Source organism: Microtus oregoni, unplaced genomic scaffold (genome assembly GCF_018167655.1).
Source record: "Microtus oregoni isolate MIOR12 unplaced genomic scaffold, Mior012 000022F_ref0000154, whole genome shotgun sequence".
Taxonomy (NCBI): Eukaryota; Metazoa; Chordata; class Mammalia; order Rodentia; family Cricetidae; genus Microtus; species Microtus oregoni.
The window spans coordinates 19464110-19476411 of NW_024543081.1; the positions used below are offsets into that span (position 1 = coordinate 19464110).

The 12302-nt window shown below is 41.2% G+C and overlaps 1 protein-coding gene across 10 annotated transcripts in view; it reads left to right on the forward strand.

Annotated features, from left to right (window-relative positions):
- Positions 1-12302, forward strand: part of Ptk2 (protein tyrosine kinase 2) — a 220945-nt gene that overhangs the window by 131529 nt on the left and 77114 nt on the right. For 6 of the 10 annotated variants that reach the window (XM_041672227.1, XM_041672218.1, XM_041672219.1 and 3 more), the window contains 2 exons: positions 6036-6119; positions 7180-7206. The exons of 3 other annotated variants lie outside the window; for them this stretch is intronic. In XM_041672227.1, coding sequence (XP_041528161.1) covers positions 6036-6119; positions 7180-7206 — 111 coding nt within the window. The remainder of the gene's footprint in view (positions 1-6035; positions 6120-7179; positions 7207-12302) is intronic. One more of the 10 variants, XM_041672222.1, reaches the window with a different exon arrangement.

The window sequence follows — 12302 nt, forward strand, 5'->3', positions numbered from 1 at the left end:
TGGTGATAAGGGCAAGACTGATAAGAGTAGCCCACCCATGTAGCTTCTTGTTCATTCCACTATCTTGATGTCATTAGAGTTCGGCTTGCTTCTAATGATGACTTAGGGTGGCTCTTAATCACATTGCTTTTCTCTGTGGTTCCTGAAGGGTCTCAAGCACTCAGAGGTTATAGAAGCAAAGAAATACCAACATCTTAGAAATAGTATCCTGGGTGAGGGGCTGAGATGAGGACTGCTTGTGCGTCACCTGGCATTGAACTCCATGATTTCGTATGTGGGAGGTGGTACAGAAGGACTGGTAGGCATGCATTGGATGGCCTGAGCCACTTTCCCTTTCAACGAGCTAAGCAATGAGGACTTCAGTTTTTACAAGTAGTCCTTGCAGATCTGCCTCTTCAGCCTTGTGAAGTTTGTTTCTTGTCTTCCCCAACAGCTTTCATACCAGGAGAAATATGAATTACTATACCAGAGTATTTTAAACAAAAATGCATTTCTGTTCCTACAAAAGTGTGTGTTTTAGAGTAGGCAGTGCTTACGTGTTCTTGATTCACAAACCTTAACCTCCTGACTAAACCATTGCAAACAGTAATTAACAAACTTTAATATAGTTGCAAGCATCATTTCACTATCAAACAAAATACTGCTAACGTGGAAGAATAGGAAAAACCTCAAAGGAGTCTTACCTGAGAGCTTCTCAGTTGATAGTGCAGTTAGTAACTGCATAGAATTATGGGTTAAATTCCGACTTTGTGTTTCAAGATAAGCCATAGCGGTAGATAGATACTATCAAATTCCAATAGTGTGTTTTGTCTTTAAGGAATTTCTTTAAATATTTTATCATGCTATGTTTCAAGTATATACAAAGAGAGAAGACAGAATTGTGAAATGATTTCCCACATACTCATCACTCACATTCAGCAGCCAAAAGCTTATAGTCAGTATTATTTCACCTTTGCCTCTGTCTCTTTTCTTTTCTTTTTTTTTTAAGATTTATTAATTTATTATATATATAACATTCTGCCTCCATGTATGCCCACACGCCAGAAGAGGGCACCAGATCTCATTACAGATGGTTGTGAGCCACCATGTGGTTGCTGGGAATTGAACTCACGACCTCTGGAAGAGCAGCCAATGCTCTTAACCACTGAGCCATCTCTCCAGCCCCTGCCTCCATCTCTTACATATGCCTGTAATCCTGTTATTATTCCAAAGCAAATGGTTTCCAAGCTCATTTCCCTCTCAATATAAAAACATTATCAGGGGCTGGAAGAGATGGCTCAGAGGTTAGGAGCACTGGCTGCTCTTCCAGAGGTCCTGAGTTCAATTCCCAGCAACCACATGGTGGCTCACAACCATCTGTACTGACATCTGGTGCCCTCCTCTGGCATGCCGGCATACATCGAGGCAGAATGTTGTATACATAATGAATAAATAAATCTTTAAAAAAAAATTATCAGGACCCAGTGTGTGTAAATCCCTTATCACCCATCTTTCTGCTTGGTTTTTGTCCAGTCAAAAATGAAACAATACATTCTTGTTCAGTTTTCTTCCCTGACTCTTCTGTCGGTCAGCCATGCCCTCCTATTGTTTGTTTGTAATGTTCTAGTTTTAATTCTATTATTGTAATAAAACACTGACTAAAAGCAGTTTAGGGAAAGAAAGGGTTTATGTGGCTTATACTTCTACGTTATAGCCCAATACTGAGGTAAGTTAGGGCAGGAGCTCAAGCAGAAACCATGTAGGATGCTGCCTGCTGGCTTGGTCATGTTCATGTTCACCTTACTACCTAGCAAGTTATAGGTCACTGGTGCTACATATGCAACCCTGTCACCAAAAATAAATAAATAAATGGAAATTGACCGGTGGATTGGGGCCTAGCCAGTCTCAAACACGTCCTTTGTAATGTTCTCTGTGCATGGCTCACCTGGTATTGGAAGCTGTTGACATGCATACCTTGGCCACAAAGGGACAGCATGTAAATTTTATTGCCACTCCTTCCTTTATTTGGTTGGAATACTTTACTTTACAAACTTAGGGAGTTTTCCTACTTGAGAGACAGGAAAACAGCTTTTAATACGCGTGCCAGTTTGATTTGTTGTTTGTTTTTAGAGACAGGTATCACTTTGTAGTTCTGGCTGTGCTGTTGCTCACTAAGTAAAGCAGGCTGACCTTGAACTCAGAAATACCCTCCTGACTTAGTCTCCAGAGTGCTGGAAGCACTCACCCTGACTGTGATGGATGGTTTTGTCAACTTGATATAATGTAGAATCACCTGGAAAGAAAGTCTTAAAGAAGCATTATCTGTGTCATGTTGGCCTGTGGCATTCCTGTGAAAAACTATCTGAATTATGTTCATTGAAGTAGGAAGGCATGTCTTTTGTAGGCAGCAACATTTCCTAGATTTGACTCTTGAATTGGATAGAAATAGAGAAAAGGAGCTAAGCAGTATGAGCATGTACAGATTCATTGTATCTTTGTTCTTGACTGTGGATATGAGCATTGCTGCAAGTAGTTCCTGCCTTGACTTCCTACAGTGATGAACTGTAACCTGGCATTGTAAGATAAAATAACCTTTTCCCCTCAATTTATTTCATGTTTTATGTTATTTATTTGAACAACAGAAATGAAACTAAGACAGTATGATATCCCATCCAAACTCCTCCTTTCCTGAACCCCAGCAGGATTCTCCTCTGAACGCCCAGTACATCTTTACTGCTAGATGCCTTGTTCACTGGCCACTCTTCATGGCAAGGGCGCAGTGCTGAGTCTTTGGACTACTTGCTGTCAGTCTTTGTACCTTTCTTGTGAGATCTTTGTCTTTTTATGACTTAATTAAGCTTGTGCCTTTCTCTCCCCCTTTCTCCCTCGCCCCTCTATTGTGTTTTTGTTTTTTTTGGGGGGGGGGGTTTGTTTTTTGAGACAGGGTTCTCTGTGTGACAGCCCTGGATGTCCTGGAACTCGCTCTGTTGACCAGGCTGGCCTCTAACTCACAGAGATTGACTGCCTCTGCCTTCTTGAAGTGCTGGGATTAAAGGCATGTGCCACCACCACTACTGGGCCTTTGCTGTTCTCTTAAGCCCAAATTCAGTGTGTGGCCTGCCTGCTTACCAGCTACTCTTAGGAGTTCAATGAGCACTTCATGCCTAGCACATTGGAGTTGAATCCTGGTGCCCATGCAGAGTTGTGCTTGGGCCTCCACAGTTAGTAACTTCCCACTCTCTGTTGGCCCTCTCCCTATCTTTCCAGTTTAGTGCATTGAAGATCCTGATTGTCTCTACTTTGCATACTTCTCCTGTTTACTTCCTCATTCTCCTTGATCCTTGATCCCTTTGCTCCCAGGAAGCCTGTAAAGTGAGATAGCTACGGCACAGTCCTTACCTCTATTCCTTCCTTTATGTCACTCAGAGTAAAAGACGGAGCTTGAGCATTAGCTATCAGATCTATACTCTCTAGTGCTCACTAACTGCCATCTCCCACATCCTCAAAATCTGTCAGCTTGTTCTGTCTGATTCTTTGCTCCTTGCCAGTGACCTCTTGGCCTCTGCAGAGATGTGGCCTGAATGTCTGCTCTGTACCCTGTCTGTGACTGCTGCTATGGGCATGCCCACTTCCTGTTCTCTTAGATGTCTTTGCAAAATGATTGCTCTATTGAAAATTTCAGATCTACACAAACTCACCCCCATATTTCTTCTGCTGTGTTTGCCCTCATAGTGCTTGCATATGTATTGGTAGTTTGCTTATCTTTCTCCTTTATAAAGACTGAAATTCACGGCTCTATTTTGCTTAACACTCTTATATTCTACACAGTATGTCTAATTCATGGTAGATGTTCAAAGCCGGTAACAAAAATTATTATCATCTGTAAGTTAATAAACCTTAAAACCCTGTGTTTTTATGAAGCAGGTTAATCTCAGTATTACTCAAGAAACACATTTTTAAAACTGCTTGTTTTAAGTCAAGGTAAAGAATATTAACATTTTAGGAATAAAGTATGAGAGAACTGGAAATAATTAGACATGGGTAGTGGTCACATGGCCAGGGCCTCTTCCCTCAGCTCTTCACTGGAGGGAACTTTGACTCTTCAAGATGTAGAAATTGTCAGTGTGAGAGCAGTGGAGCTGGTGTCTGAACTCAGGCTGCCAGGCTACTTAGGTTTTTATTTTATTTTTATCTTTTTTTTTTATTTTTTTAATTTTTTATTGAGAAAAAAAAAAGTTTCCGCCTCCTCCCAGCCTCCCATTTCCCTCCCCCTCCTCCCGCTCTTCTCCCCCTCCCCCACTCCTCTCTCCCTCCCTCTCCAGTCTGAAGAGCAGTCAGGGTTCCCTGCCCTGTGGAAAGTCCAAGGTCCTTCCCCCTCCGTCCATGTCTAGAAAGGTGAACATCCAAACTAGCTAGGCTCCCACAAAGCCAGAACATGAAGTAGGATCAAAACCCCGTGCCATTGTCCTTGGCTTCTCATCAGCCCTCATTGTTCGCCATGTTCAGAGAGTCCGGTTTTATCCCATGCTTTTAGAGTCACAGTCCAGCTGGCCTTGGTGAGCTCCCAATAGATCAGCCGCACTGTCTCAGTGGGTGGGGTTTTTTTTGGATTTTCGAGACAGGGTTTTTCCGTAGCTTTTGGTTCCCTGTCCTGGAACTAGCTTTTCTAGACCAGGCTGGCCTCGAACTCACAGAGATCCTCCTGCCTCTGCCTCCCGAATGCTGGGATTAAAGGTGTGCGCCACCATCGCCCAGCTAGGTTTTTATTTTTTATCATATATTCTTAGAGAATGGTTCTAAGAATTGTGAGTTGAAAACGTAGGTATTATTTATTCAAATTTAGTTTATTTCATGGTAGCTTTGTTTGTATTTTTTTTATTTTTGTTTTGCTTTTTGATATAGGATCCTATATAGTCCTGATCCTTCTGCCTCCAGTGCCTCCACCTCCAAAGCTGTGGGATTGTAAACATGCACCACCATATCTGGCTTCAGACATCATCTTTTGTAGTCAGAAAATAATTCTTAAAACCAGGATGTTAATACTGACAAATGTGTCGCCTACAGTCCATACTATTTCATTGCAGTAATATCCTGCAAAACTCTTCAATTCTGACCCTCCCCTGTCCCGCCTCAGTCCATAAACCATCCAGCATCAAATGGAGCATTTTGTTGTCTAACCAGAGCCATCATGTAGGAAGTCCAGAAACTGAGAATGGCTTTTCATACCAAGTACTAAGATGAATTAGTTGGTAACTGTCGCTGTAATCAAATCATGACACTTGAAAATTACTGCTAGCTAGTACATTTCAGTTGATGACCAAACTGTTTTTAACCTTCATTCTCCATGGTCCCACACTTCAAATCAAGACCGTTACTAATGGCACCCTGTGCCTCTGTACACTGTCTTAAAGGCTCCATTCTGATATGTATGCTCTACTGCTGTTGCTATATTGTAGCTACTCTGTGTCTTCACTGTTTTATATAGAGGGTGAGTCCCTCCATTAAGTTTTGAGCACTTGGATGGGTAAACGAGCAGATATATGGCAGCAGCTTTGCAGCTTCTGTAGTTGATTATCCTCATTACCTGTTTATGTTAAAATACTCCAGATCATGAGTACTGACTGTAACTGCTCATAAAGCTGTTACAGTTTTCTAAGATTTCTTTTGCTATGGATAGATGTTAAACATTAACAAACATACAGCTTGTTCTTTACCCTTAAATTATTAGTCTTTGTTTTTTTTGTTACTGTTCCCCCCCCCCCCTTTTACTTTGTTTTACCTATGTTATTTTGTTACTTGACTAGCCTGGAAGAGCTCCTAGCTGTTCCTCATTTGTTCTTTCTGCATCTATCTAGTGTTAATCTTTAGTAAAAACAAATAATTTTTTTAATCTACAAATCAATGATAGTAAGAAGTAAGGTATGCCAATGGTCTAATAAAAGCAATTTAATTTTGTATTTGTTCTTGTAGATATAGCTTTAAAATTAACTGGTTGTTTTTTGTATTGAAATAATTTGTTTCTGTTTTTCTCTTTCTTCTCTTGCCTCTTTGTAAAGGAGTCAATCACTGCCAACATAAAGTTAAGAAAGCTAGGCGCTTTCTCCCTTTGGTCTTCTGTTCCCTTGAACCTCCTCCAACCGGTACTGCACTACACTGCACAGGCTTTCCTGTCAACCAAGGCACTGCACAACACTAACTTTAGCTAGATGCTTTTAGATTGTCCCAAGCACTTCATAGCCATACTGAATATCTGTGTATGTGCTGTTCACTGTCCAGAAGTGATAACTTGGGGGACAGGTTTTATGTCCCATAATTCACACAATTTGGGCCACTTTCTTAACAAGATGACCTTTTATTGCCCCTTTGCTGGCTTTTATTTAAATGCATGACAGGGCAAGAAGTAGCTTCCTGGTGGCTTTTCTCTTGTCTTGGTTTCCTACAGGGTTTGTCAAGACCTGTTTCTGGCCTTGTGAATTCCCTAATATAGCATGTGGGACATGTTCTATATGAGCCCTGGGTGTCTGCATTCTGTGCTCTGGGAGGCCGATGTTCAGCAATGCAGCATAGATGAGGCACTGCCTGTGCCATTTGGAGGGTTTCTAGTAAAGCAGTGATTTTGTTGTTGTAATTATTAAAATAATATGTTTTTCAAAATGTCTGAAAAATTAGTAGTTTTCTATGAATTCAAATGGGAGGCTGAATTGTCATCAGATCCTTGAGAACTACACTTGCCCTTCATAGTAGTGTGGGCATGGCCTGCATCTATCTTGGAAACTTAAATCCACTACCTTACCTCCTGGTGGCCCTTTTACTTACATGGTAATAATGAGTTTCATGTCACTTGTATCTAAAAGATACAAATGGTCCTTAAGGAAAGTAGAAGCCTATTTCACATTTAATAATGAAAGGCAATCAAATTACTTTTGCCTAATATGGTAGAAAGTAATTAAGCTTTGCTATTCTCCTGTGTAACTGTGTACAATATGTTGGCAGCTTAAAATTTGGCTTAATGGTCTTCAGCTCCAGTAAACACACTAGTACAATTTTTGTTATCTTGTGAATGAACCTTGGGGTGATTTTGTTATTTTCTTAAGCTTTGATTTACTTGTCATTTTAATAGTGTGTTTCCTTCTCTTCTCTCCTACCTTCCTGTCTCTCCTACCCTCTCTTCCCTACTTCTCTTTCTTTGCATGCCACCAGGATCTGCAGATGAAATTAGTGGGGACGGTAATATTTATTTTCACATTCGTGTTAACTGCTGTGAGATAATCATGTGGTGCATGTATAATAACTTAATTTATGAGTGAGGTATTAAAAAGGAAAGCCAGTGATCTTTAACAGTTGTTCAAAAGAGATAATTAGGAAAGTACTAGCAATAGTAATGATTGCTGTTTTTCCACATTTGATGATATTTTAAAATTACATTTAGTGTCCGAGTTCTCATTTGCTTTGTGTTGTTTCTGCACAAAATGAGGTATATTCATTCCAGAAAATTTAGTTACATAAACTAAAATTGAGGGAAATTTGTACTTTTCGTTTTGGTTGAGTGACAGAATACCTTCAGTGGAAATTTTTACTCCTATGTGTTTAGAGATGGAGATGCAAACCTACAGAGAGTGAGCAAACATTCTGAAGATTCTGCAGTTTGTAATTAACATAATTCTAGGAAAGGTTGTGTTCCTTGTGGAATTTGAAGATATTGTGGAACTTCACTTCTGGGGTACTCTGTGATAGTCAGGTATCAGCTCCTGTTGCTCTGAGTGTTTCTTGTGGTTCTAGACCACCTGCCATCCCTCCTGTACCTTGTCAACCCACATAATTCACAGATGGAGACATTGTCCAGCAGAAAGAGACTAGAGGTGGGCCTTGGGCTCTAAGCTAAGCTTTTTCGACTTTTCTATTCTGCTTTCTCTGCCTCCCCAGGAGAAAAGGCCCCTGTAGTCATTGGGACGATTACTGCTAGGCACAGATGCAGATGACTATAGACAAGCAGTGATTACCACAGATGGGTACATTGCAAGCATTTACATAAGCTTTCATCACACTTCAATTTCATGGTACTGTGTTAGCCAGAGCAAGGCAATGCCCCATCTTGCGGGGAGTAGCCGAGTTGTAGTCTTGGCTGGGGTCTATAAAACACTAAGGCCCACCGGTTCTAGAACTGCCACTTGAGGTAACAATGTTTTTATGCTTTTAATCATTGAGGGAAATTTTTCAAAAGAGAACTAGCACCTACAGCATCAGAATTTTATGAAACTCAAACTAGAGTGTCCGTAATTAAAGTTCTTATAGAACACAGCCTCTCCTATTTTTTGGTGTGGTACCTGTCTGCCCAAGGTATGATTTGAACAGCAAAAAACAAACAAACAAACAAAAAAGCTGTACTTCTTACCACAGAAGTACAGTACTAAAACATTTCTTCTTCCTTGGCTTCTTACAGACAAAGTATTCCAATTCTTAGTGTAGTCATGTAGTTGGTTAAGATTTTGAATAAAATGGCCTTGTTGTGGCTTTTATAAAAAGACCGCTTTGTACTGTTATATGGTTTCTTCAGAGTTTATGACACGTCTGTTAACTTGGCAGGATAAGACCCTAAGGTTGATTAGTCTTCCCAAATTACCTAATTGAGCCAGCCTGTTTAGTACGTAGGATTAATGGCTCAGCGTAGATACACACAGGCACATACACACATGTACAAGCCACCTCCCAAGGCCCAGGGGCATCAGGAAAGCCAGTCAAGAGAACAGTTCTTGAAGTTTTGGGTACCTGCCTGCTACAGCAGACATTCCTGCTGGGGATTAGAAAGAGATAAGACCAGAGCTGTACGTCCTGCTACTCACCAGGAATCAGAATTTAGTTCTCTAGACCCAAGGACAGTATTCATGCTGCACCACTGCATCCCTTGTAAACACCAGGCAAGCCCAGTCATGCAGCTCCAGGGGTGTGTGTGCCGGGGTATGAGCCTATGATGCCACTGGTGAATATTGTCAGTTTCAGTAGTGGCTTTGTCTCCTTTTACTGGGCTGTCACATGAGAACTTGTCTCTCATTTTCTGAACTATGATCTTCTTATTCATATTGTGACACTGAAACATACAAATTATAATAATATTCCCAAATTTAGAAGTTCCTGTTTTTATAATACTTATTTTTATTTATTTTTCAGATTTATCTTATTTTATCTTATTTTTGAGATAGGTTCTTGTCCAGCCCATGCTGGTGTCCAACTTGCTCTGTAACCACGGATAACATTAGCATTGAACATCTAATCCTTATGTCTTCATCTTCTAAATGCTGAAGTTACACATGTGTGCCACCCTGCCCAGTTTCACATGGTGATGGGGACTAAACTTGGGGCCTTATGTATGCTTGGTATACCAACTGAGCTACATCCCCAGCCTTCTTTTTATTTATTTATTTGAGTCTTGCTGTATTGCTCATGTTGGCCTTGAACTTCTGGATTCAAATTATCATCCCACCTCAGCCTCATGCACAGCTGAGATGACAAGTATATATACCTGACTTTTGAACCTTGAACTTACAGGCTGATGATCCCAAATTGTCTACCAGTTTATAGGTCTGATGAACTTGAGTGTCCCTGGAGTGAAATTTTGCCCCAAAATATGTATTTTAATAGCCTTAAAGCACAGGATTGTCTGATCTCACAAGTATAAGTCCAAATACTTTTTTGTTGTTTTTGTGTTTTTGAAATAAGGTCTCTTTTATGCAGCTCTGGCTGTCTTCAAACTCACTTTGTAGACCAAGTTGGCCTTGAATTCTCAGAGGATCCACCTGCCTCTTCTTCCCAAATTCTGGAGTTAGAGGTGTGTGCCACCATACCTGATTCCAAACCCTTTAAAAGGTCAGCATCTTAGAGCCAAAGCTTTGTGTCACAAAGCCATGTTGAGACCCACCCACCTCCTGAGTTTGTGTGTGAGAACAAGGATCTGATGAGAGCTCATAGCATTCAACATTTGTCAGCCTTTCCCAATCAACTTACATGGAAAATATGGATCCAGCTTCCTTTTTTCCTCCTTTTCTTTTCTTATTTTGGTGCTCAGATCTCCAAATCTTTTTTTTTTTTTTTTGTCTTTACTCTGTTTTTCCTGTAATGCCGTTTTTGAGGGGCACTTTCTGGCTGGCCTCCACAGCTGCCCAGGGATCTTGAACATGTAAATCACCTGCATTACCAGTTACACTGTCCCACACTCCCTAAAGATACAGACTTTACCTGGTTTCTACTTCTTCCACAGTATTCTCTGTATGAATCAATCCATAAAGCAATACACAACTCTCATAAGTCCTCAGATTTTGCCGGGCGATGGTGGCGAACGCCTTTAATCCCAGCACTCTGGAGGCAGAGGCAGGCAGATCTCTGTGAGTTCGAGACCAGCCTGGTCTACAGAGCTAGTTCCAGGACAGGCTCCAAAAAGCCACAGAGAAACCCTGTCTCGAAAAAAACCAAAAAAAAAAAAAAAAAAAAGTTCTCAGATTTTGTGTAGAACTCAAATAACATTTTAGGAAATACACAAATCCTTTCTGTTTTGATGGTTTTAAGATGAGGTCTCACTCAAACTCTTGAATGATCCTACTGCCTTTATCTTCCAAGTGAGCCACTACACCAGGCATATACAGGCTCTTGTGGTTTTGTTGTTTAACTGAAATGTAGGCAATGTTATTTTCCCAAATCCATATTGATACTAGCCTGCTTTTTAAAAGCCATTTCCATTTCTTGCCTTCTGAATTGTTTCAAGGTTAGTATCTCCAGGGGGTTTTATGAGCTTGTCTTGGAAGCACTTGAGTTGAATGAGGACTGACTGAAAGGTTCTGCAGACAAGAACTCTTTACCTTCAGGTCCTTAGATAGCCCTCGTGAACAATAGCATCAGAAGTGCCTGCCTTTTTCTCAATGCCTGTTACCATCGTCTCCTCCTTTCATCATAACCCCATAGGTGCATGCTGCTGTCTTGAACACATGAAGGCATGGCTGTGGCATAGGCAGGTAAACTGATAGATACAGAATGCTCTGCTGCATGCTGTCTGTGCTTCCCTGAATAAGTTTCTCAGGTCCTGAGTGTGTACTGTCTCACTGTGTTGCCACCATGCAGTCATCCTTATTGCTTAGCACATAGCTCCTGAGCACCTGCTTTGTGCCAGGCACTGTGCTAGATGCTGAGGCACCGAGGAGAATATGTATAGTAAGGCCCTGCTCTAGATAGGCGGGCAGATAAGTATTGAGGAAGCCAACTAAGGAGGTAGTTAAAGGATGACATTAGGGAATTAAAAACAGGAATAGGATTAATTAATTTGAGGAAAATTTTGAAGCAAGGGATGATAGCAGAAACCAAAACTGACTGTGAGCCTATGTGAGCTTTAGGACATAGTAATGCTCAGGTGAGGTCGTTGCTGTTGGTGACATCTTTCATTCAAACAGTAGACTCCAGTTACCTGAGAGGATTGACTTTGGAATGAGCGTGCTGTGATCTTCTGCTACCTGAGAAGTTGTGCTGCAGGGACCTTGGTGCATTCAGTTTATAGGGTACTGTGGTGATTAAGTCTGCTATATTTTGAGAAAAAAAATTGACAGAGACCCATCTGAGTAGGGTGTTATTTCTATAGTCTCAGCTATTGCAGTAGAATCCTTTCCACCATGGTTATTAGAGATGCATGAACAGCTCTCTCCACCCTCTTTTATAGACTATCTTACACAAATGCAAAGTGGAAGGCCTACAGGGGCAAATCTCTGAGAACTCAGTAAAGGAGACAAGAGGAGAAGGTAGAAGGTGACTTCAGATTCATTAAAACTTTGTATTAGGCCGGGCGGTGGTGGCGCACGCCTTTAATCCCAGCACTCGGGAGGCCGAGGCAGGCGGATCTCTGTGAGTTCGAGGCCAGCCTGGTCTACAAGAGCTAGTTCCAGGACAGGAACCAAAAGCTACGGAGAAACCCTGTCTCGAAAAATCAAAAAAAACAAAACAAAACAAAACTTTGTATTAGGAACTGTAAACACTGACTGCTTGCTCTTCCAGAGGACAGCTTCAATTCCCAGCACTTACATGGTGGCTCACAACCGTTTGTAACTACAGTTCCAGAATCTGATGCCCTTTTCTGGCCTCTGTGAGCACCAGATATGTATATTGTACACAGACATACATGCAGGCAAAATATCCATATACATAACAGTTTCAAAAATTAAATTAAGCTGAGCGGTAGTGGCTCATGTCTTTAATCCCAGTCCTCGGGAAGCAGAGGCAAGTGGATTGTTATAAACTCGAGGCCAACCTGATCTACAGAGCGAGTTCCAAGACAGCCAAGGCTATACAGA